We start from the raw sequence: 21,797 nt of genomic DNA on the forward strand, positions 1-21,797 counted from the left end.
GGATGAGAGAATGGAATAGCTAGGGCAACAGGTAACAGAAAACCTGAAACAAAGAGTAAAAGAGGAACTAATAAAAAAATAAATAAAATATATAAATATAAATAAAAATTTAAAAATTAAAAAAAATAATAATTAAAAAAACCCCACATACACACAAATAGCATTCCAGAAATTATCTATTTAGGACATCAATAAAATAGCGCATTAATTATCAAAATATGGCAGAATCATTTATGCACTATGTACTTTTGATTGCCTATTATGTCAAGGCATTGTGATAAATGCTGAAAATACTACAGTGACTACATGAACTGAACAATGACACTAACAGTGGCTAACATCCATTGAGTGCTTATTATAAACTGATGTTAAGTGCTTTACACACTTTTCATTCAATCCTGGCAACAACCATATGGGGCATAATGATTTGCATACCAATCTTAGAGTTGAGTAAACTGAAGCTTAGTGGTTCATTAACTAGCCCAAGATCATGTAGTTACTCAGTGGTAAGAGCTGCAATTTAAATTTATGCAGGATTCCTCTAAAGTGCTTGCTTTTATACTCTACTGACTCAGGGAACATTCCCAGAATGTAAGCATTCTCAGAATGCTTACAGCTTAATATTAGGCCAAGAAATAACCAAGCAATTCAACAAGTGTTGTTAGAGCTACAACAGAGGAAAGCACAGGAAGCTTTAGGGGCACAGAGGTGAGTATAAATCTCATGGGGCCTGCTGGTGAGACTGGGTATTAAAAAAAAACCCACTTAAAATGTCTCAAAGATTTAATAAAAACTATGATATTGAGTATTTTTAAAAAGTACACAGGAGGAGCATTATTTTTACAAAATGTCACCGTTTCATAATTTCTCCTCAAGGGATATTAAGACAAGCATAACTAAACAAAACCTTTGTTTCTCTGAAACAGAAAAGCTCAATTTAGCAGAACATGAAAATCAAAGACATATTTTAGCATTACAGTATATGCACACCATACACTCCATTTGACTTGATGCTAAAGACAGAAGATCCTACTTCATAATCCGCCTATTTTTATTTTATTTTATTGCCAAACACTTAGTCAAATGAATCTTTCCTACAAAACAGATTCTACAAGTCGCCGGACTGCCGGGGTATTAATCACATTGCTGGCGTCACATCGACCTCAGTGGCTCCAGCTTTCAACAGCAGGGCACACACGTGGGCATCTCCTCAGGCGGCGTGTACCTGAACCAGACACCCGCGTGGTAGCCCGCGCGCCGCCCTCCAACTCACTTCAAACGGATTTCTTCCAGTAACTCCATTATAAGGCGGTAGGTGCTCACACCGTCGAAGTTATCGCCTCTCCCTTCCTCCATACTGTGGGATCAGAAACGCCCCTACGCCCTTCGCCTTTTACAGCTAAGACCGCAAGACCTGAAGGGACATCCAGAAGCTGGGAAGGCGGGTATTGTCAGGAGCGGCTGTCAAGGTGTACTCACAATCGCCGGCTCCCCGGCGCCTCGCAGTGACGTCACAGGGCATCGCCCCCGGGGCGGAGGATGGCTTACAGACCTAGTGCAGGAATGGGACAGTTTCCGCCGCCACCGAGTGTAGCTAAAACGGAAAAAGGTCTCATTGTCCTGGAAAGACGGTGTCAGAAAAGCGCCTCTCAAGGCCCAAAAGCTGGGGCCCCATTCCTTTTTCCAGGTGGAAGGAGGATGTTTACCAGCTACATGGCTGACTGTAAGGGAGTAGGGACTGTTGGCCTTGGTGCTTTTTTTTTTTTTTTAAAAACACTGATCCAGGCCTGATGTTTACTTTACTCTTATCCCTTGTTAGGGAAATGCGGAATCCAAGAATGGCAGTGCCTTTCTTCAAGTTTACTGCATACTACAGGCTCTGGTTCGGAGTGCCTGAGGAGCAGACTTTGAGAAGGCAGGGCCTGAACTCTGAGTTTCCAGTACAGATTATTCTTTGTTTTGCTAAATCTGCGGACTGTCCGTGTACAACTGCTTGAAGTTTCATGCTTATATTTGTAATCACAAATTTTGCATTCTGCTCCTGACATGTCTGTGCTTTAGTATTACCCCTGGCTCCCATCCATCTTTGAGTAGAAAGATGGGCTGCCTTTACCTCTGACTTCTCTGTTACATTTTCCATACCCTGAATCAATTTAAGAAGTGTGAGCATGGTACATTTTCTGACACAAATCAGCACAAGTACTTTGGTAAAGAACTTCTTTATTCTGCTTATTGCTTTGTCTTCAGTGTTGAGAAGAGTGACCCATGGTAGTGGTCAGTATATACATATTGGATATATCCGATATGTACTCTTTCAAAGATTTTTTTTTTTTAAGCATAAAAAGCATACTTGGTAAATGCTTGTTTCATTGGGTTGCTGCTTACCAGCATACTTATGGAAACTTGATCATTTGTGGGAAAAATAGAAAAAACCTTTGAACCCATGGTTGCTATACTTAAAGTTTGTATAAAATAGTAGAATGGTTCATTAGATAACATGCTGGAAATAAGGCAAGTCTTCAATTAAAAAATGGGTTTTAAAAGAGAGAGGGGAGATTCTGGAAATTTGGAAAGGCTGTATTGGGGGATATTTTAAGCATGGGGACAATTCAGAATTTAATTGTTTGAATTGAACATTAAGTGTAGTAAGTAGCACATTCGATTGGTACCTGTTTAGTGTCAAGAACAACCCAGATTAGTAGGTGGAAAGAGAATTTGAAGGATTTTGAGAAATTAATTCAATTAATAACAATTGAGGGTTTATTACGTACAAAGTGATTTGTAAGAAATGCTAAATAGGTTCATCGCTTTCAAAAAACCCTATAGTTAATTTAAAAAGTTTAATATGGAAGAATTCCATCAATTAAGTCATGGAGTATGGCAAATTCTTTACTCCCACTTTTGTGCTCAGCCTAAGACACGTTGTGGGGAGCAAGTTGCAGGGCTCAGACACTCACCCGTGTCTATTCCCAGCCTTGGTGGCTTTCTTTGTTCTCTCCCAGCCAGAATTCTTAGTTTGTCTCTCACAGACTGAAGGGGTGGGGATGGAAGTGAGCTGGGGATGGTTTTTTGTTCTCTGGTTTCTTTACAGAACCTTCTGCCTCTTTGGGTCAGAAGGGTCAAGAATTCTCTTCACCTCTAATGTCACTTCTAGATCACTACTCTTCCATCCTCATGTAAAAACCCACTCCCTTCTAAATTAAAAGAAAAATAATTCCAGAAGTTAACATAGTGTTATATTAGTTTCAGGGATGTAGTGATTCAACAATTCTATACATTACTCAGTGCTCATCATAAGTGTACTCTTAATCCCTTTCATCTATTTCACCCATCCGCCCACCTACCTTTCCTCTGGCAACTATCAGTTTGTTTATACTTAAGAATCTGGTGGGTTTCTTTTGCTTTGGTTTTTTTTGTTCATTTGTTTTGTTTCTTACATTCCACATATAAGTGAAATCATATGGTATTTATTCTTTCTCTGACTTCCTTCACTTAGCATCATATTCTTTACAACCATCCATCCAGTTGAAAATGGTAGTTTCATTCTTTTTTCTGAGTAACTTTCCATTACATGTATTATATAATGTCTTCTTTATCCACTCATCTATAGAAGGATTTGTGGGCTGCTTCCATAATTTGGCTATTGTCAATAATGCTGCAGTAAACAAACGTAAATCTTTTTAATTAGTGTTTTTGTATTCTTTGGGTACATACCCAGTAATAGAATTACTGAATCATATGGTAGTTTTTTTTTTTTTTTTTAAAGGAACCTCCGTGCTGGCTGTACCAGTTTGCATTCCCACTAACAGTGCACAAGTGTTCTCTTTTCTCCACACCCTTGCCAACACTTGTGTTTTTGAGTTTAGCCATTCTGACAGGTGTGAGGTGGTATCTCATCTTGGCCATCGGTGTGTCTTCTTTGAAGAAATGTCTGTTCATGTCTTCTGCCCATTTTTAAAAAAAATATTTTATTTATTTATTTGACAGACAGAGATCACAAGTAGGCAGAGAGGCAGGCAGAGAGAGAGAGGAGGAGGAAGGCTCCCCGCTGAGCAGAGAGCCTGATGCGGGGCTCGATCCCAGGACCCTGAGACCATGACCTGAGCTGAAGGCAGAGGCTTTAACCCACTGAGCCACCCAGGTGCCCCATCTTCTGCCCATTTTTAATTGGATCACTTGGCTTTCTGGTGTTGTTATAGAAGTTCTTTATATATTTTGGATACTAATCCTTTATTGGATATCATTTACAAATATTTTTTCCTATTCAGTAAGTTGTCTTTTAGTTTTGTTTCCTTTGCAGTGCAGAAGCTTTTAATTTTGGTATCCTCTTAATAATGAAGTTTTTATGGTTTCAGTTCTCACATTTAGGTTAGAACCATTTTAGGTTGATCAATTTTGAGTTTATTTTTGTGTACAAGTGATCCAGTTCCATTCTTTTGCATTATGGCTGTCCAATTTTCCTAGCACCATTTGTTGAAGAGACTGTTCTTTTCCCCATTGCATATTCTTGCTTCTTTTGTCAAATATTAATTGACAATGTAATCATGAGTTTATTTCTGGGCTCTCTATCCCATTATGTGTTGATTTTTGTATCGGTACCCCACTATTTTGATTACTATAGCTTTGTAGTATATCTTGAAATCTGAGATTGTGATACCAGTTTTGTTCTTCTTTTTCAAGATTGTCTGGCTATTTAGGGTCTTTTGTGGTTCCACACAAACTTTAGGATTATTTGATCTAGTTCTGTGAAAAATGCTGCGAAAAAATCCCTATTTTGATAGGGATTGCATCAAATATGTAGATTTCTTTGGGTAGTATGGACATTTTAACAGTATTTGTTCTTCCAATCCATGGGCATGCAGTATCTTTCCATTTGTTTGTGTCTTCAATTTCTTTCAATGTTACAGTTTTCAGAGTAAAGACCTTTCAACTCTTTGGTTAAGTGTATTCCTAGGTATTATATTTTTGGTGCAACTATAAATGGCATGCATTCCTGATGTAACAGCCTTCTACTCCTTCTCCTTGGTTCTACCCAGAGACTTCACAGTCATTCCTTATCTACTGACTTTGACATTAAAAGTGTCTTTCCATGGAAAGTTTTCCCATAACCTTGCCCTTCAACTTGCAACTCTCATCGCTTTAATCTCCACTCCACTTCCATAGCTATAAATACTCTGAAACCTGTCACCAGAGTGGCTTTACCTGAGAAAACGTAAGTTCAAAAACTGCTATCAACCAAAACCTCATTCTTTCAGCTCCCAAAACAGTTACTCCCTAAACAGCAATGTTTTATTAACTAATTGTCTGTGGAGCTTCTTAAATCTGTAAACGCTGGGACCCTATCCCTTTTCACAGCGATCTTGCTTCCTTAACAGCACACTCTAGCAATTTGCTCCTCAGCTGGCTTCCAAAATGGATTGGGGTGTGTGTGTGTGTATGTGCCTGTGTAGAGGACACTTGCCATTAGTCACTGTTTCCTCTTAATGAACAGCTTTCAGGGTCATAAAATTATTTCTTCACATGTGACAATTTTTTGCATAGAATACATCTGAAGATATTATTTGGGGGGGCACCTGGGTGGCTCAGTGGGTTAAAGCCTCTGCCTTCGGCTCAGGTCATGATCCCAGGGTCCCGGGATCGAGCCCCGCATCGGGCTCTCTGCTCAGCAGGGAGCCTGCTTCCTCCTCTCTCTCTGTCTGCCTCTCTGCCTACTTGTGATCTCTGTCTGTCAAATAAATAAATAATATCTTAAAAAAAAAGATATTATTTGGGGCCTTCCCCCCCCACCTAATCTATGTTCTTAAAGATATTCAGCTTTCTATATCTTTAAATATGAATAAAAAAAAATTTTGACGAAAACAAGCTATTCAGAAATAACAGTGAGCCAATTCCTCGTAATCTCTTTACATACACACATGCATGCGCATGTTTATTTCTCCCTCCTAATGGTTCTGTTTCTCTGGAACACTCTAATATAGAAGCTATACTTATAAAGATTATGTCTATTAATCTAAAATAGCAACCCACAACCAAATGAGCAGAGCAGAATGAAGTAAAATGGACAACTAAATACAAATCCAATTTTTGACAAATCCAGTTTTGCTGACCACTGCTCTAAGTTAACTTTGTAAACTTTAGGGTTCATTATTTGTCATTCCACTTCTCAAATTTAAGGCAGAGATTAACTGGAAGCTATTTACCAATTCAGCTTTATTTCCACATTATCCTTAGCCTTAGGGAAAGGATCCATTAATTCTAGGTGTTCCCAAAATACAATCCTGTGCATACATTTGAGGCCAAGTAATTCAGAAACAGTTTATTCATAAAGGGTGTTTTTAAGACAGTTTCAAATAAGGTCTAAAAAACTAAGCAGCCATTAAACTAAAGTAGCCAGAAATATCAGAACGGACAATAGCTATGAAAATCAATACCAATCATTTATAATCAGTAAACAAAAATAAAATGCCATTAGGTATTTACTTATGTATTTGTACCTTATAGGTCTGTGAATGTCCTGTCTTCTGACAGAGTGGAAACCATTATACCTCACCCACCATGGATTAAGCTTGAATTCTTCACATTCTTAACCATGATTATAAATAGAAGCTTTTCTAATAATTTATTGGCTTTAACATAAAAATTCCAATGACTAAATCCCAAAATAAAAATACATTTACCATCCAAAAAATTCTGTTTATATTTTTTATACAAATTTAGCCTCTTGGAGTAACTTAAAGAAGTAGATATGGTAAAATAATTTCTTAAAGTACTTTTTTGTCCAATTAAGGTGGTGATATTCACAAATTTTAATACGATATCAATCGTATATCAAAACTTCCTAGGCTCCTAGTAGATCAATACCAGTCTAAATCTAGAAGATTAAAAAAAAAATCTTTGTATTCATTCTGAATGAGAAAGACCATCCCCCTTCCTAACGAAGATATAAGCTACCAAATAATTTTATAGAGCCTTATCTTATTTTTCATGATTAAAAAAGTCTTTTAAACGTTATCTGAGAATTCTTTTAGTTTAGGATTATAGTTATTTATAGCTTACACACTGAAAATTCTGATAAGCACCTAGGGGGGAAAAATCCACAATTAGTGCAAAGCCAGCAGACAATATTTTAAGTCATTCTTTCAAGTACAACTAGAGCTAAGGTTACTAAATGCCAAATTTTATGTAAATATATAATTTCCTATCTTGTTTTTTGAAAGACAGCAAATACAAAAATAGTTTAACATCAGGTTTAATGAGGTTTATAGCACATGTATTATTAATCTTATTTTAACTGCAAAAATATTTCAGCCACATTTAGAAAAAATAATGAGAATATAACCCTATATTCTAAAGGCCATATGCAAGAATACTGATTCTTTTCCTTGTAAATAGAATACATGCTATAAAGCTTATGAAACAGTCACTTCATAGGAATGAATACATTTTTAAAACACTGGTTAATCTGTGGGGAATTCCACTTTTGCCTATTTAACAAAAATGTATCCACCTTGTAAGGCTTTGGTATAGGTGATTCACAGCACTTCCATCATTTCTCTTTCTTCTTTGCCTCACTCTTCTCTAGTTCCTTTGTCTGCTCACCCTTCTCCCTTTTCATGTTTACATTTGCTCTTCCTTCTTGATTTCTTCCCTTAGAATTATCAACTATTTTATAGTCTTCAAGGAGTGTTTGTCCCGTTTCTTTTGCAGTTTTCTTCACCATTGCTTTGATACCAATGTTGTCAATATTATAGGCAGTTACACCAACATTGATGGCAGAATCTACTGCATCATGTGTAGCTTCTCCAGCAGTATGCCCATATCTTTAAAAGAAAAGATTAGGAAAAAAGTGTAATGAAATTATAAATATAAATTAAGATCTTTTGAATTAGTATTAAATAGTCCCATGTTTAGTATGTTATTCCTGAAAGCAAAATCAAAGGTTATGTTTCAAGTTAATTAATAACTTAAAACACAGTAAAGAATAAAATCAAACTGTGCCAAGGCTGCATTTCTCCTTTAGCAAAAACTGTGAAAATAAACTCAGGCTAGCTGAGATTTATTTAATAAAGACGGTTTATGTTGAAGAATAAAATGTAAATTATAATAAAGATTATTCATCAGTCACTATTTCCCTTTTTTTAACCCACCCCTTCTGGAAAGAGAGAATTTTCAATGAAGCAACTATAGGGCACAAAGAATCTATAGTCACTATAAATGGTTTTGAGTTCTCCCTTAACTAGACTTTGGTTAGGTCTTTTATTTTTGTTTTATTTATTTTTTAATGAGGGATAGTGGGTAGGATGAGAGAGGTGAGAAGCAGAAGGAGAGGGAGAGGAATCTTAACCAGGCTCCATGCCCAGAGCAGAGCCCGACAGGGAACTTGATCTCACAAACTTGAGACCATGACCTGAACAGAAATCTAGAGTCAGATGTTTATCCGACTAAGCCACCCAGGCGCCAGAATCTAAGGCTGTCCTTAAGCAAAGATTCTACAACACTTCCTCCCTCACTCCACTCTGCTGCAGATTGACTGGCCTTCTTATGTTCTTTGAAGCCATCAAACACACCTGAGCCACCTTAAGACCTCTGTACTGGCTGAAATCTGCTTCAACTATTCTCGCCCTAGGTATTCACATGTCTCACTGCCTAAGCTTCTTCAAATCAGCTAATTGTCTTCTCACTATCTCACCTATTTCAACTGCCTTACTCCATATGCTCTACCCCACTGCTCATCAATCTGTCCTTAAGCTGTTCTTATTGTATAACTTATCACCTGCTACATACTATAGAACTTAGGAACTCCCATTGTTTTTGCTTTGCTTATGGTCTTGCCAGAATAGAAACCCTATTAGAAAAAGGACTCTGCCATGTTCTTTAATATATCCTATGCAGTGAGAACACTGCCTGACATTCAATATTTGTTGAATGAATAGACTTAATTCCTGCCCTGTCAACACAGTTTCCAGTATATCACATGTATAGCAAAGTGCTTGGGAAATTATAAAAGCACTATGCAAAAGTAGTCCTTATTGACAATTACCAATATCTGTGCTTAATACTGTTTCTATAAGAAAATACAAGTTAAAGGCCTACACAAAGATACTAAAAATTATCCCATTGCTGTTTCTCTTTACCCTTTTCAAAGTACCAGCTTTTTTCTTGCCTAGCAATAACCAACAAAAAGGCAACATTTTACATTTTTCTCCAGGACACACTGAAATTTCCTAGGTGATTTGTGATCTGTATCTGGACATTTTGTCTTAATACTGGATCTGTCCTTTGAATTCCCAAGTCCTCTATTATGATTACTCTGCCTGGAACAGTGGATTGTGATACTGCTAGCTTGCTCATGCTTTTTTTTTTTCAATCTCAGTGCTAGAAGTGTGAATCTTATTATGTTCCTGAATGAGGATTCCATTCATTCCTGTGCCTCATGTTAATAATGAGAACCAGAGGATGACAGAATCTACAGTTTGTCAAACTGTATAGCTATGCATTCTTTTTAAAAAAGATTTATTATTTAAGACAAAGCACATGTGCTTCGGGAAGAGGCAGATGGAAAGGGGGAGAGATAATCCCAAAGCAGACTCCTCAATGAGTGCATGGCCATAGGGCTCAATACCAGGACCCCAAGATCATGACCTGAGCCGAAATCAAGGGTCAGATGCTTAACTGATTGAGCCACTCAGGGGACACCATATCAGTCTTGACTGGGGCTTTCTCACAGTTACCAGACATCAAAGCTTCCTTAACAGCCACCTGCCAGTACCTGTTGCTTTGCAGTCCCTCAACATTCCACAGCATTGCTGATTTTGCAGAAGACATGGAACCTTCTCACTGTCAATCAAGCCCCCACAAATACTATCATCAGGTGGCAATGGCTAAAGCTAAATGAGAAGAGAGAGGTGGCAGCAGTTTCAGCACTGGAAGAGTGAGCTTAACTCTTGGTTGAGCAGGTTTCTCTTTAGGCTTTTCTTTTCCATGTCTGTGTGAGCTATAAGGAAGTGACATGGTTAACCTAAGAATTTGGCTGTATCAGTGTTTGTGAATATAGGAAATCCTCCAGATTCAGGACCTTTCACTTCCCTATTCTACTGATACATTCTGATACCTCTAACTGCACTCATGATATTTTTATATGAAACACAATTCTAAAGGCTACATTATTAGTAGTAATGTGCTAAAAAGGAGTCTGTGTTGATACACTGAGGTTTTGTTTTCCCACGCTATCTCCATTTCAGCAGCAATTCCTGTTAATTTGGTTAACAGTACCAAACTAGGAGTCAAAAAACTACATTTTAATACCAATTGTATCATATGATGTTGGTGAGGTCTCAACCTCTTTACATTTCATCAATTATTACTTCATTTAATAAAATGAAATATTTAGGTTAAAGCACTTTGAAAATTCCATTATACAATATGTGTAATTATTTTTAAAGACCTTATAAAACGGCTTTTAAGCAGTTGTGTTTATTTACTTTAATATATCCTCTCTATCATTTCTGCTTCCTAGTATGCCTTAGAACCAGTATTTCTGGCAGGAATCTGTTCTTCTCTTCCTTGAGAAGTAACTGCTCAGTTCTTTTCTTCATTCAAACTATACTGTAGATTCGGACTACACTGCTAAAAACTAAAAAGCCTATTTCTGGTAAAAAGACATTTGTTTTTTATTTATTTTTAAAAAGTTTAATTATAGCTTATTAGATTTTATATGCCAAGTAACACTACCAATTGAAGAGAATTAAAAATGAATATAAAGTGTGCTCTAAATAAGTCAATGAAACTTAATATACAATTTAAATGAGACTTTTCAGAAATTTCTCCAGAAAATATTCTGGAGCACGTTCAGTAATGTCTACAAAGACAACAAATTGGCAGTGATTCTAGATTTCATTAATTATAACAAAATTTCAGTCATAATAAATTTCTAGTAAATCTGCCTAAAATTCAATTTACTTTACATGCAACCTTCAAAAATATTCTTGGAAATATTAATCTTAAATATCTGAAGTAGAAATAGCATCTTCTTAGTCCATCCAAGGCAGGTGGGTTGTGGCCAATTCTTTAAGAAGGACCTTATAAGTGAAGCTGAGGAATTTAAATTTATCTTTTTTTTTAAAAGATTTTACTTATTTATTTGAGAGAGAGACAGTGACAGAGAACATGAGCGAGGAGAAGGTCAGAGGGTGAAGCAGACTCCCCATGGAGCTGGGAGCCCGATGTGGGACTCGATCCCCCGACTCCAGGATCATGACCTGAGCCGAAGGCAGTCGCCCAACCCACTGAGCCACCCAGGCGCCCCTAAACTTTATCTTGAAACTAATGGGAATGGCACAACCAAATTTATGTTTTAGATACCTCTAAGTCAGGTTGCATTGTGAATTGTAAGGGTGTAAGTGGGAGACAGAGGAACCAGTTAGGAAACAAGTTATAAGATGGAAGAGAAATGATGAGGCTCTATTCTACAGTAGTGGTCATGAGATTGGAGAGGAAAAAAATATAAAAAACAGGATTTAGCGAATGAACAGCTGTAGGGTGATGCAGTTGGGATTTATGAAGCTTAAAGTTTAAAACAAAAATTAACTGGAAACATAGATTTGAGAGGTTGTAACTATAGACACCAGCATAGATAACCACCACAAAGAACAGAAAAAGACTGAACAAAGAGTGAAAGCTTAGAATCAATATTTAAAGAATGTATATGGAAGACAACAACCCTGAGAAGTAGTCTGATAAGACAAAACTGATGTGTGAGTTAAATGAGAATACTGTTAAAATTTGTGGATGGCTGACCGTCCACAAGCAGTAAGTCTTTGCAAGATCAATCAGAAGGAGAGGCTACAGTGAGCATGTGATTAGACTTTATTCATGAAAAATGGAGGAAAATATCTAAGACATTAAAAAGACAAGTCTTTCAAATCTAAAGATAACATTAAATGGAACTCTGGCTAATATAATATACACTAAATCTGAAGCCAAACTGAAAGACAGACTTAATGATGAGTCAAAATCAAAAACAAGAAATTAAGCAAATGTAAATACAAAGTTCTTAGTTTTAGGTACATGTGTCAACTGTCCAAAAATAAGACAAAGGCCCAGATTTTAAATAAAAGGTTCATTTTTTTAAAAAAAGCCCAAGTTTGATATGGGTCAATGAAGTAACAGCTACTAAAAAGATACACTCTTTGTGTTGTATGCCCTTTTTCTCAAATGCTAAATATGACCAAATGAGGGAGGCAAATGCCACTGTATTCTATCTGGTCATAATACATAACACTACATTCAATTCTGGGTTCCATTTTGAGAAGAACACTGGTAAATGAAGGATTTGGAAACCATACTATATATGGAATTAAAGGAACAGGGAGTATTTCGAAGTTAAGAAAAAGTTAAGTGGAACACATGATGATAATGTTTAAATACTTGTATAGTTACCATATGGAAAAGAGAAGACTGATTTTATAGAACTCCTGAATAGATGCTATACAGAACTGGTTTTGGGTAATATGACATCTGCCAAAAGAATTACCATCAATGGATGTGAATTTGCCCCTTCACCTAGTGCAAATTTAAGGGGAATTTTAATTAAAATTCACTAAACAAACCAATAAAATACTGTACACCTTGAAAAGGTAAATTCCTTATAGAAAAACAATTTTACTAAGCTTATTCTTCTGAAAAATGGAGAACACATTTTATCTTAGAATAAGATAAAATTTTAATAAGGGGAAAACAAGAATGGATCTAACTTTCTGAATTTATATGATTTTCCTCTAAACTATTTAATTTTTTAAAGTTTATTATTTTTTTTAGTAATCTCTATTACCCAGTGTGGGCCTTGAAAATAGGACGTCAAGATCAAGAGTCACACCTTCTTTTGACAGAGCCAGCCAGGCACCCCATCCTCTAAACAATTTCAAATGGGAAAAAAAAAAAAGGAGCTTAAAGCTGAAATTTAGAAGCTATGTAGAAGAGTGAGGAATTATTTAGTAGATACCATGCTGCAATTAAATACAGCAGATTTGAAGTTACTTATTTTTATTGTTCCTGTATGTCTTCAGGATCCTAAATTTAAAGACAAAATTATTAATGTAACTGACAAAAACAGTCTTAGTAAACAGTTCCTACATATTTACCTAAAAGTTTTAAGAACATAATCATACAGCTCTTTAGATAAACCACTCTTAATGAACATAATCTTTAACCATAAAACCATGAAAGGGGGGGCAGGATGGCAGAGAAGTAGGAGACCCTGTTTCAACCAGTCTCCTAAAGTAAGCTAAGTATCTACCAGAAAACTCTGAACACCCATGAAATCGGCCTGAGATTTAAGACTGTACACTTCCGGATCTCTACAGTGGCAGGAGATATAAGTGGAGAGGTGATGGGAGTGGGAACACTTGGACAGATACTGGAGGATAAACAGAAGGGGAAGGGAGCCACCAGAAGCAAACCATTTGAAAGTAATACCCCAATACGAAAGTGCCCTGTGATTGGGGACCAGCATTAACTTGGAGACGGGTTAAAAGCACTCAAAAAAAGCAAAAGATCCTGAGGGGCAACTGGTGGAACTGGGCAGTTAGGGGCACAGACCTAAGCCCAGGATCCCAGGGTGGTTACCACCCAGCGACCACTAGAGCCAGAGAGTCCAGCAAGGGAGTCCAGTCCGTGGTCCCTTAGCCTGTGGCTTTCTGCTGCTTGTACCACCTCTCGGGCTGGGTGCACCCCCCCCGCGCCTCAGGGAGTCCGGTGTAGATGCCAGCCTGCAGTCTCTGGGCTGGCAGCCGATTACCTGCGTGGCTGCGGGGTGTGCAGCCTGTGCCTGAGAGAACCCAGGGCAGTCTCAGAGGTCAGGGTCCCTTGACTGGCAGCATTACACGACCTGTGCCTCTGTGCGAGTGCATCAGTTGTGGGTGTGGGCCCCAGACAGCAGTACTGGCAATGGCAGCAACCTGGGTTTGGGCTCACCTGGACCAGTATCGCAGTTTTAGTGGCACAGGGGTGCAGAAACAAGCCAGGGCCTTGGGTGACAACCGATAACAGTGGCTGGGAGTGCGCACCACCTGTGGTGTAGTGGAGCTGTGGTGTTCAGCGGAGTTTGCATGGGGGGGCGTCTGTGTGTTCTGGACCACCCAGAGGGAAGCAGTCTGAGACTTGTCTCTGAGGCGGAGGTCTGGGTGTGGACAGTTTGCTTTCTACTAAACCTCTGAAAAGCACAAAAAGCCGCCAAAGAATAAAACCTCCAGAGAACAAAAGCCTGAAAAACCAGTTTCCACAGAGCCAATCCCCTAATAGGGGGCAGGGCAACTCAGCCCAAGCACGATCCTCCCCAAGAAGATAAGCCAAAAGGCCCCTCCCCCAGAAGATAAGCCAAAAGAACAAGAGGATAACCACCACAGGGTCCCCATAAACCCTAACATCTGGGGAAAACAATATATTAATCTCTGGGTATTACCCCAAAACCTGTATATTTCATAGATAACAACTTTTCTTTTTTCTTTTTTTAAAATTCGTTCTTACGATTCTTATTCTTTTAATTTTTTTAGCCTACTCTCCATTATGACTAGAGGTTTAATGCAACATATTCCATAATAACTTTTTAACTGGAACTTTTTTCATACCTGTATAATATACCTGTATTTCTTTTTTTTTATACATATAGATATAAGCTTCAATGTAATCTTTTTTCCCTATTCAATGCCATCCCTATATATAAACCAGTTTCAATTTCCCTGTATCTCTGGAAAGTTGAGTCCTTTGACAAAGATAACAAGATTCACACAGGAAGAACTGAAATAACCTTCCTTGCCCACATCGAGAGTTTGTAACCATCTTCCCATCATATTCTTCTTTTAGGGTTTCTGTGTATTTGTTTTTGTACTATATAAATCTTATTCTTGGTTCATTTTGGCTGGGTGTTTTTTTTCTCTTGTCTTTTACTTTTGTTGGTCTTTTTGTTTGTTCATTTTTGTTCATGTACCTTATAAATCTTACTTTTGAGGTGCATTTTGGCTGGGTTTTCTCTTTTTTTTTTCTCTCTCTTTTTTCTTTCTTTTTGGTGGTGACTTTTCTTTTTGGAGTTTTGCTCCAAAACTTTCCAGGGTGCACCTTGCCTAGAGTGTGGCTGATATATTCAGCTATACATCCCCTCAACCACCTCTCACCAAAATGACTAGGAGGAGGAACACCCAACAGAGGAAAAGTCAGAGACTCTGCCCTCTGCCACGAACTACCGGATAAGGAAATAAACAGTATGTTGGAAAGGGAATTCAGGGAACAATTATCCAGGCAATGGCTGGCTTGGAGGAGACCATTAGTGGCAACATAGAAACTCTAAGGGTGGAAGTGAGGGCTGATCTGGCAGTACTAAAAAATGCTATCAGTGAAATCAATCTAATCTAAATACTCTTAACACCTAGGGTAACCAAGGCAAAAGATCGAATTAGTGATCTAGAAGACAAATCGACAGAAAGGAAGGATCGGGAGGAGGCCTGGAACAAACAGCTTAGAAGCCATGAAAACAGAATTAGGGGAAAAAATGACACCATGAAACGTTCCAATGTTAGAATTATTGGGATGCCTAACCAATTACTGGGATGCCTAACAAATTTTCCTAGTCTGGGGAATGGAACAAGTGTTTCTGTCCTAGAGGCAGAAAGGATACCCCCCAAGACCAACAAATCTAGAAAAACCTCCAGACACATAACTATGAAATTCACAAATCATAATTTTAGAAAAGGGGTCCTAAGGGCAGCTAGGGGGAAGAGACTCCTTACATACAGAAGAAGGTCCACTAGAATAACATCAGATCTCTCCACACAAACCTGGCAAGCCAAAAAGGGCGGCAAGACATATTCAGGGCACTAAATGAGAAGAACATGCAGCCAAGAATACTTTATCCAGCAAGGCTTACATTCAAAATGGATGGAGAGATAAACAGCTTCCAAGACCGGCAAGGTTTGAAAGAGTATGTGACCACCAAGCCAGCACTACAAGAAATATTGGGGGGGGGTTCCATAAAAGAGGAAAGAACCCAAGAGTGACACAGAACAGAAATTTACAGAGACAACCTATAGAAACAAGAAACAACTGATAGAAACAGGCAACATGATGTCAATAAAAACTTATCTTTCAATAATTGTTCTCAATATGAACAGCCTAAATGCTTCCATAAAAAAGCACAGGGTTGCAGACTGGATGAAATGACAGGATCTATACATATGCTCTCTACAAGAGACAATTCGGGACCTAAAGATAAATTCAGACTGAGAGTGAAGGGATAGAAAACCATCTTTCATTCCAATAGGCCTCAAAAGAAAGCCGGGGTAGCGATTCTCGTATCAGGTAAATTAGATTTTAAGCTAAAGGCTGTAGCCAGATATACGGAAGGACACTACATCATTTTTAACGGGTCTATCCACCAGGAAGATCTAACAATTCTAAGTATTTATGTCCCCAGTAAGGACAGCCAACTACATAAGCCAACTGTTAATCAAAATAAAGAGTCCTACTGATAAGAAAATATTAATTGTAGGGGATCTTAACATGCCACTGTCAGCAATAAACAGATCATCTAAGCAGAAAATCAATAAAGAACCAAGAGCTTTGAATGACACATTGGACTAGATGGACCTCAAAGATATATACAGAACATTCCACCCTAAAACAACAGAATACTCATTCTTCTCAAGCGCACATGGAACTTTCTCCAGAACAGACCAAATACTGGGTCACAAATCAGGCTCAACCGATACTAAAAGACTGAGATTATTCCCTGCACATTCTCAGACCACAATGCTTTGGAACTGGAACTCAACCATAAGAAAAAGGTTAGAAGGAATACAAACACTTGGTAGCTAAAGATCATCCTGCTCAAGAATGTTTGGATCAACCAGGAAATCAAAGAAAAACTTAAACAATTCATGGAAACCAATGAGAATGAAGACACATTGGTCCAAAATTTACGGGATACACAAAGGCAGTCCTATGGGGGAAACACATAGCCATCCAAGCCTTACTCAAAAAAATAGAAAAACCCCGAATATGCCAACTCTCTTTACACCTTAAAGAATTGGAAAATCAACAACAAATTAAGCCAACCCCACGCACAAGAAAGGAAATAATTAAGCTCAGAGCTGAGATCAATGAGTTAGAAACTAGAGATACAGCAGAACACATCAACGAAACTAGAAGCTGATTCTTTGAAAGAATTAATAAGATTGATATACCACTAGCCAAACTAATCCAAAAGAAAAGAGGAATCAAATTAATGAAATTATGAACAAAAGGGGAGAGATCACGACTAACACCAAGGAAATAAAAACAATCATCAGAAATTATTATCAACAGCCATATGCCAATAAGTTAAGCAACCTAGAAGAAATGGATGCATTCCTGGAAACCTATACACTTCCAAGACTGAAACAGGAAAAAACTGACAACCTGAATAGACCAATATCTAGTAATGAGATTGAAGCAGTTGATAAAAAACCTCCCAAAAAACAAGAGCCCAGGACTTGATGGATTACCTGAGGAATCCTACCAAGCATTCAAAGAAGAAATAATACCTATTCTCCTGAACCTGTTTCAAAAAACAGAAACAGAAGGAAAAATTCCAGACTCTTCCTATGAAGCAGCATTACCTTGATCCCCAAACCAGGCAAAGAGCCCATTAAAAAGGAGAATTTCCTAGCTAATAGGATCCAACAACAGTACATTAAAAAGATTACCCACCATTACCAGGTGGGATTTATCCCTGGGATGCAAGGGTGGTTCCACATTCACAAGTCAATCAGTGTAATAGAACAAATCAATAAGAGAAGAGAGAAGAACCACATGGTCCTCTCAATTGATGCAGAAAAAGCATTTCACAAAATACAGCATCCGTTCCTGATTAAAACTCTTCAAAGCACAGGGATAGAGGGAACATTTCTCAACTTCCTAAAATCTATCTATGAAAAACCCACAGTGAATGTTATTTCCAATGGGGAAAAGTTGGCAGCCTTCCCTTTGAGATCCGGAACACGACAAGGATGCCCATTCCTGCCACTGCTGCTCAACATAGTACTAGAAGTCCCAGCAACAGCAATCAAACAACAAAAAGAAATAAAAGGTATTCAAATAGGCAAAGAGGAAGTCAAACTCTCTTCAAAGATGACATGATACTTTATATGGAAGCCCAAAAAACTCCACCCCCAAACTACTAGAACTCATACAGCAGTTCAGTAGTGTGGCAGGATACAAAATCAATGTACAGAAACTAATTGCTTTCTTATACACTAAAAATGAAATTATAGAAAGGGAAATTAGAGAATCAGTTCCATGTACTATAGCATCAAGAACCACAGATACCTTAGAATAAACCTAACCAAAGAGGTAAATGATCTGTACTCAAGGAACTACAGAACACTCATGAAAGAAATTGAAGAAGACACAAAAAGATGGAAAAGCATTCCATGCTCATGGATCAGAAGAATAAACATTGTTAAAATGTCTATACTGCCCAGAGCAATCTATACTTCCATCCCGAACAAAATTCCACCAGCATTTTTCAAAGTACTGGGACAAACAATCCTGAAATTTGTATGGAACCAGAAAAGACCCCAAATTGCTAAATGTTGAAAAAGAAAAAAACTGGGGGCATCATGTTGCCTGATTTCAGGTTTTACTACAAAGCTGTGATCACCAAGACAGCATGGTACTGGCACAAAACAGACACAAAGACCAGTGAAACAGAGTAGAGAGTCCAGATATGGGCCTGCAACTCTATGGTAAAATAATCTTTGATAAAGCAGGAAGAAATATCTAGTTGAAAAAAAGACATTCTCTTCAATAAATGGTGCTGGGAAAATTGGACAGCCATGTATAGAAGAATGAAATGCGACCATTCTCTTACACCATACACAAAGATAAGCTCAAAATGGATAAAAGACCTCAATGTGAGACAGGAATCTATTAAAATCCTAGAGAACACAGGCAGTAACCTCTTCGACATCGGTCACAGCAACTTCTTTCAAGACATGTCTCCAAAGGCAAAGGAAACAAAAGTGAAAAAGAACTTTTGGGACTTCATCAAGATCAAAAGCTTCTGCACAGCAAAGGAAACAGTCAACAAAACAAAGAGGCAACCCATGGAATGGGAGAAGATATTTGCAAATGACACTGCAGACAAAGGGCTGATATCTAAGACCTATAAAGAACTCCTCAAATTCAACACTCAAAGAACAGATAATCACATAAAAAAATGGGCAGAAGACATGAAGAGACACTTCTCCAAAGAAGTCATACAAATGGCTAACAGACATATGAAAAAATGTTCATCATCATTAGCCATCAGGGAGATTCAAATCAAAACCACATTGAGACACCAGTTATAGAGTGGCCAAAATTAACAAGACAAGTGTTGGAGAGGATGTGGAGAAAGGGGAACCCTCTTACACTATTGGTGGGAAGGCAAGTTGGTGCAGCCACTTAGGAAAACAGTGTGGAGATTCTTTAAGAAATTAAAAGTAGAGCTACCCTATGATCCTGCAATTGCACTACTGGGTATTTACTCCAAAGATACAGATGCAGTGAAAAGGGCCATCTGTACCCCAATGTTTACAGCAGCAATGGCCACAGTTGTCAAACTGTGGAAAGAGCCAAGATGCCCTCCAACAGACGAATGGATAAAGAAGATATGGTTCATATATACAATAGAATATTATGCCTCCATCAGAAAGGATGAACACCCAACTTTTGTATCAATATGGATGGGTCTAGAGAAGATTATGCTGAGTGAAGTAAGTCAAGCAGAGAGAGTCAATTATCATATGGTTTCACTTACTTGTGGAGAGTAAAGAGTAACATGGAGGACATTAGAAGAAGGAAAGGAAAAGTGAACTGGGGGAAATTGGGGAAGGAGACGAACCATGTGAGACTGTGGACTCTGAGAGACTAACTGAGAGTCTTGCAAGGGAAGAGGGTGGGGGGATGAGTGAGCCTGGTGGTGGGTATTGAGGAGGGCATATATTTCATGGAGCACTGGGTGTGATACATAAACAATGAATCTTGGAACAGTGGAAAAATAAACTAAAATTAAATAAATAAGTAAATAAATAAAAATAGGCATTTGTAGGTATAAAAAATAAATAAATAAATCCATGAAATGTATAAATAATATACTTCTTTAACACAATCTGCTTTTAAATATGCCTAAATGAAAAGATAATCTCCTGTACTGGCTTTCAACACCAGAAATCAGATAAGGAAGTATATATAATACATTTGTTTTTCTCCTAGGCATAATGCATATAATTATGGCAGATTCAAAACAACTTGGAGAATAACTTATAGTCAATAAGAATACAAATTTTATTACACTATCATCAGTTGGATTAGAAAAGAAACATAAATGCTTACGCTATCAAATACTTTTTCAAAGTATAAAATCATAAATATAAAATATAGATTTATTACATTTACATTCAGAAATGTAAATTTATGTAAACAAATCAGAACTAAATTAAATGAATAACTAGCTCTTCCATTTCTTCAGTGATAAATATTAAATTATTACTGGTTTGATACTTGCAGTTTCTTCATTTAAAAGATAATTTCTACTTCTGGGCCAGATTATTCATAAATGAGGAAACAGTATTACAAAACCCTTTACCTCCCCACTGCACATAATATCTTTCCAAGTTTCTAATTAAATTACTGCTAAGACCAAAGTAGCTTTATAGTTAGAAATATAAATCTACTTAACTAAATTCTCACCTGTTTTTTCACTCCACAGATCTTTGGAGTAAAGCATAAAAAGAACAGCAATACATACCATTATAAAAATAAATTAGCTCAGAACCACTGTTAAAAAGTGTCCTTTTCATCATATTAAGATATCCTCACTAAGGACCAAAAATAGAGTATCTACACCAAAACCTTGCTAACCTTTAATAAAGCTCTATTTAATTGTACTTAGTTAAGCATTTTTTTAAAAATAAAGTAGGAAATAGGCAAAGCTGATGGAAGCATTTATTACTTTCTAACATGACTGCCTAACAATTTAGGCAACAAATGATCCTGATAATCTAAAGACAATTCACTTATGGCCGAAAAGGCACAGCTGATTTTCTTGGATTTTTGCAACAAAACTATTTTTCTAATTATAATTGATCCACCAAAATAACCTCAGAGTCACAACACAAAGAGTACTAGAGATCAAAGTTAAAAGTACCCAGAGGTAGAAAGCTGGAAGACTTGTTTTTTTTTATTTCCACAAAAAGAATTTCAGATCTATTCTATATTTTCTTTGCCAAATCTTTTGATCAACATGCTATGTTGCTTTGATTCAAAATGTATGCATGCTCCAGTTGGAGATCAAATCAACTCAGTCTGGAAACTAAGTTAGTTTTTCCTAAGCCACTAGAAATTTACTATAGTGAGAGAGAATGTAAATGCATGATAGATCGTGATTTTTAACTCTAGATACTAAACGTGCACATAAGTCCCATCAAGCACAGGGTTGGTCCAGTACTGTTCTTCACAATGCATGACACAGAGAGACCTGGCTTACATCCCAGGTCTACTACTTACCAGGGATATAATCTTCACCAAGGTTATTATTTTTTTTTTTTAAGAATTTATTTATTTATTTGACAGAGAGAGATCACAAGTAGGCAGAGAGGCAGGCAGAGAGAGAGAGAGGAGGAAGCAGGCTCCCCGCTGAGCAGAGAGCCCGATGCGGGACCCGATCCCAGGACCCCGAGATCATGACCCGAGCCGAAGGCAGTGGCTTAACCCACTGAGCCACCCAG

General features: G+C 37.5%; 2 protein-coding genes across 4 annotated transcripts in view; both read right to left on the reverse strand.

Annotated features, from left to right (window-relative positions):
- Positions 1 to 1,356, reverse strand: part of LOC122907435 (spermatogenesis- and oogenesis-specific basic helix-loop-helix-containing protein 2-like) — a 114,953-nt gene extending 113,597 nt beyond the window's left edge. Inside the window, 1 exon segment of the mRNA XM_044250296.1 lies at positions 1,274 to 1,356. Coding sequence (XP_044106231.1) covers positions 1,274 to 1,356 — 83 coding nt within the window.
- Positions 1,357 to 6,193: 4,837 nt separating this feature from the next.
- SPART (spartin) overlaps positions 6,194 to 21,797 on the reverse strand; it is a 38,768-nt gene continuing 23,164 nt past the window's right edge. For all 3 annotated transcript variants that reach the window (XM_044249598.1, XM_044249596.1, XM_044249597.1), the window contains exon 9: positions 6,194 to 7,820. In XM_044249598.1, coding sequence (XP_044105533.1) covers positions 7,547 to 7,820 — 274 coding nt within the window. In that variant the 3' untranslated portion in view covers positions 6,194 to 7,546. The remainder of the gene's footprint in view (positions 7,821 to 21,797) is intronic.

The sequence above is a fragment of the Neovison vison genome, chromosome 5, assembly GCF_020171115.1.
Source record: "Neovison vison isolate M4711 chromosome 5, ASM_NN_V1, whole genome shotgun sequence".
Taxonomy (NCBI): domain Eukaryota; kingdom Metazoa; phylum Chordata; class Mammalia; order Carnivora; family Mustelidae; genus Neogale; species Neogale vison.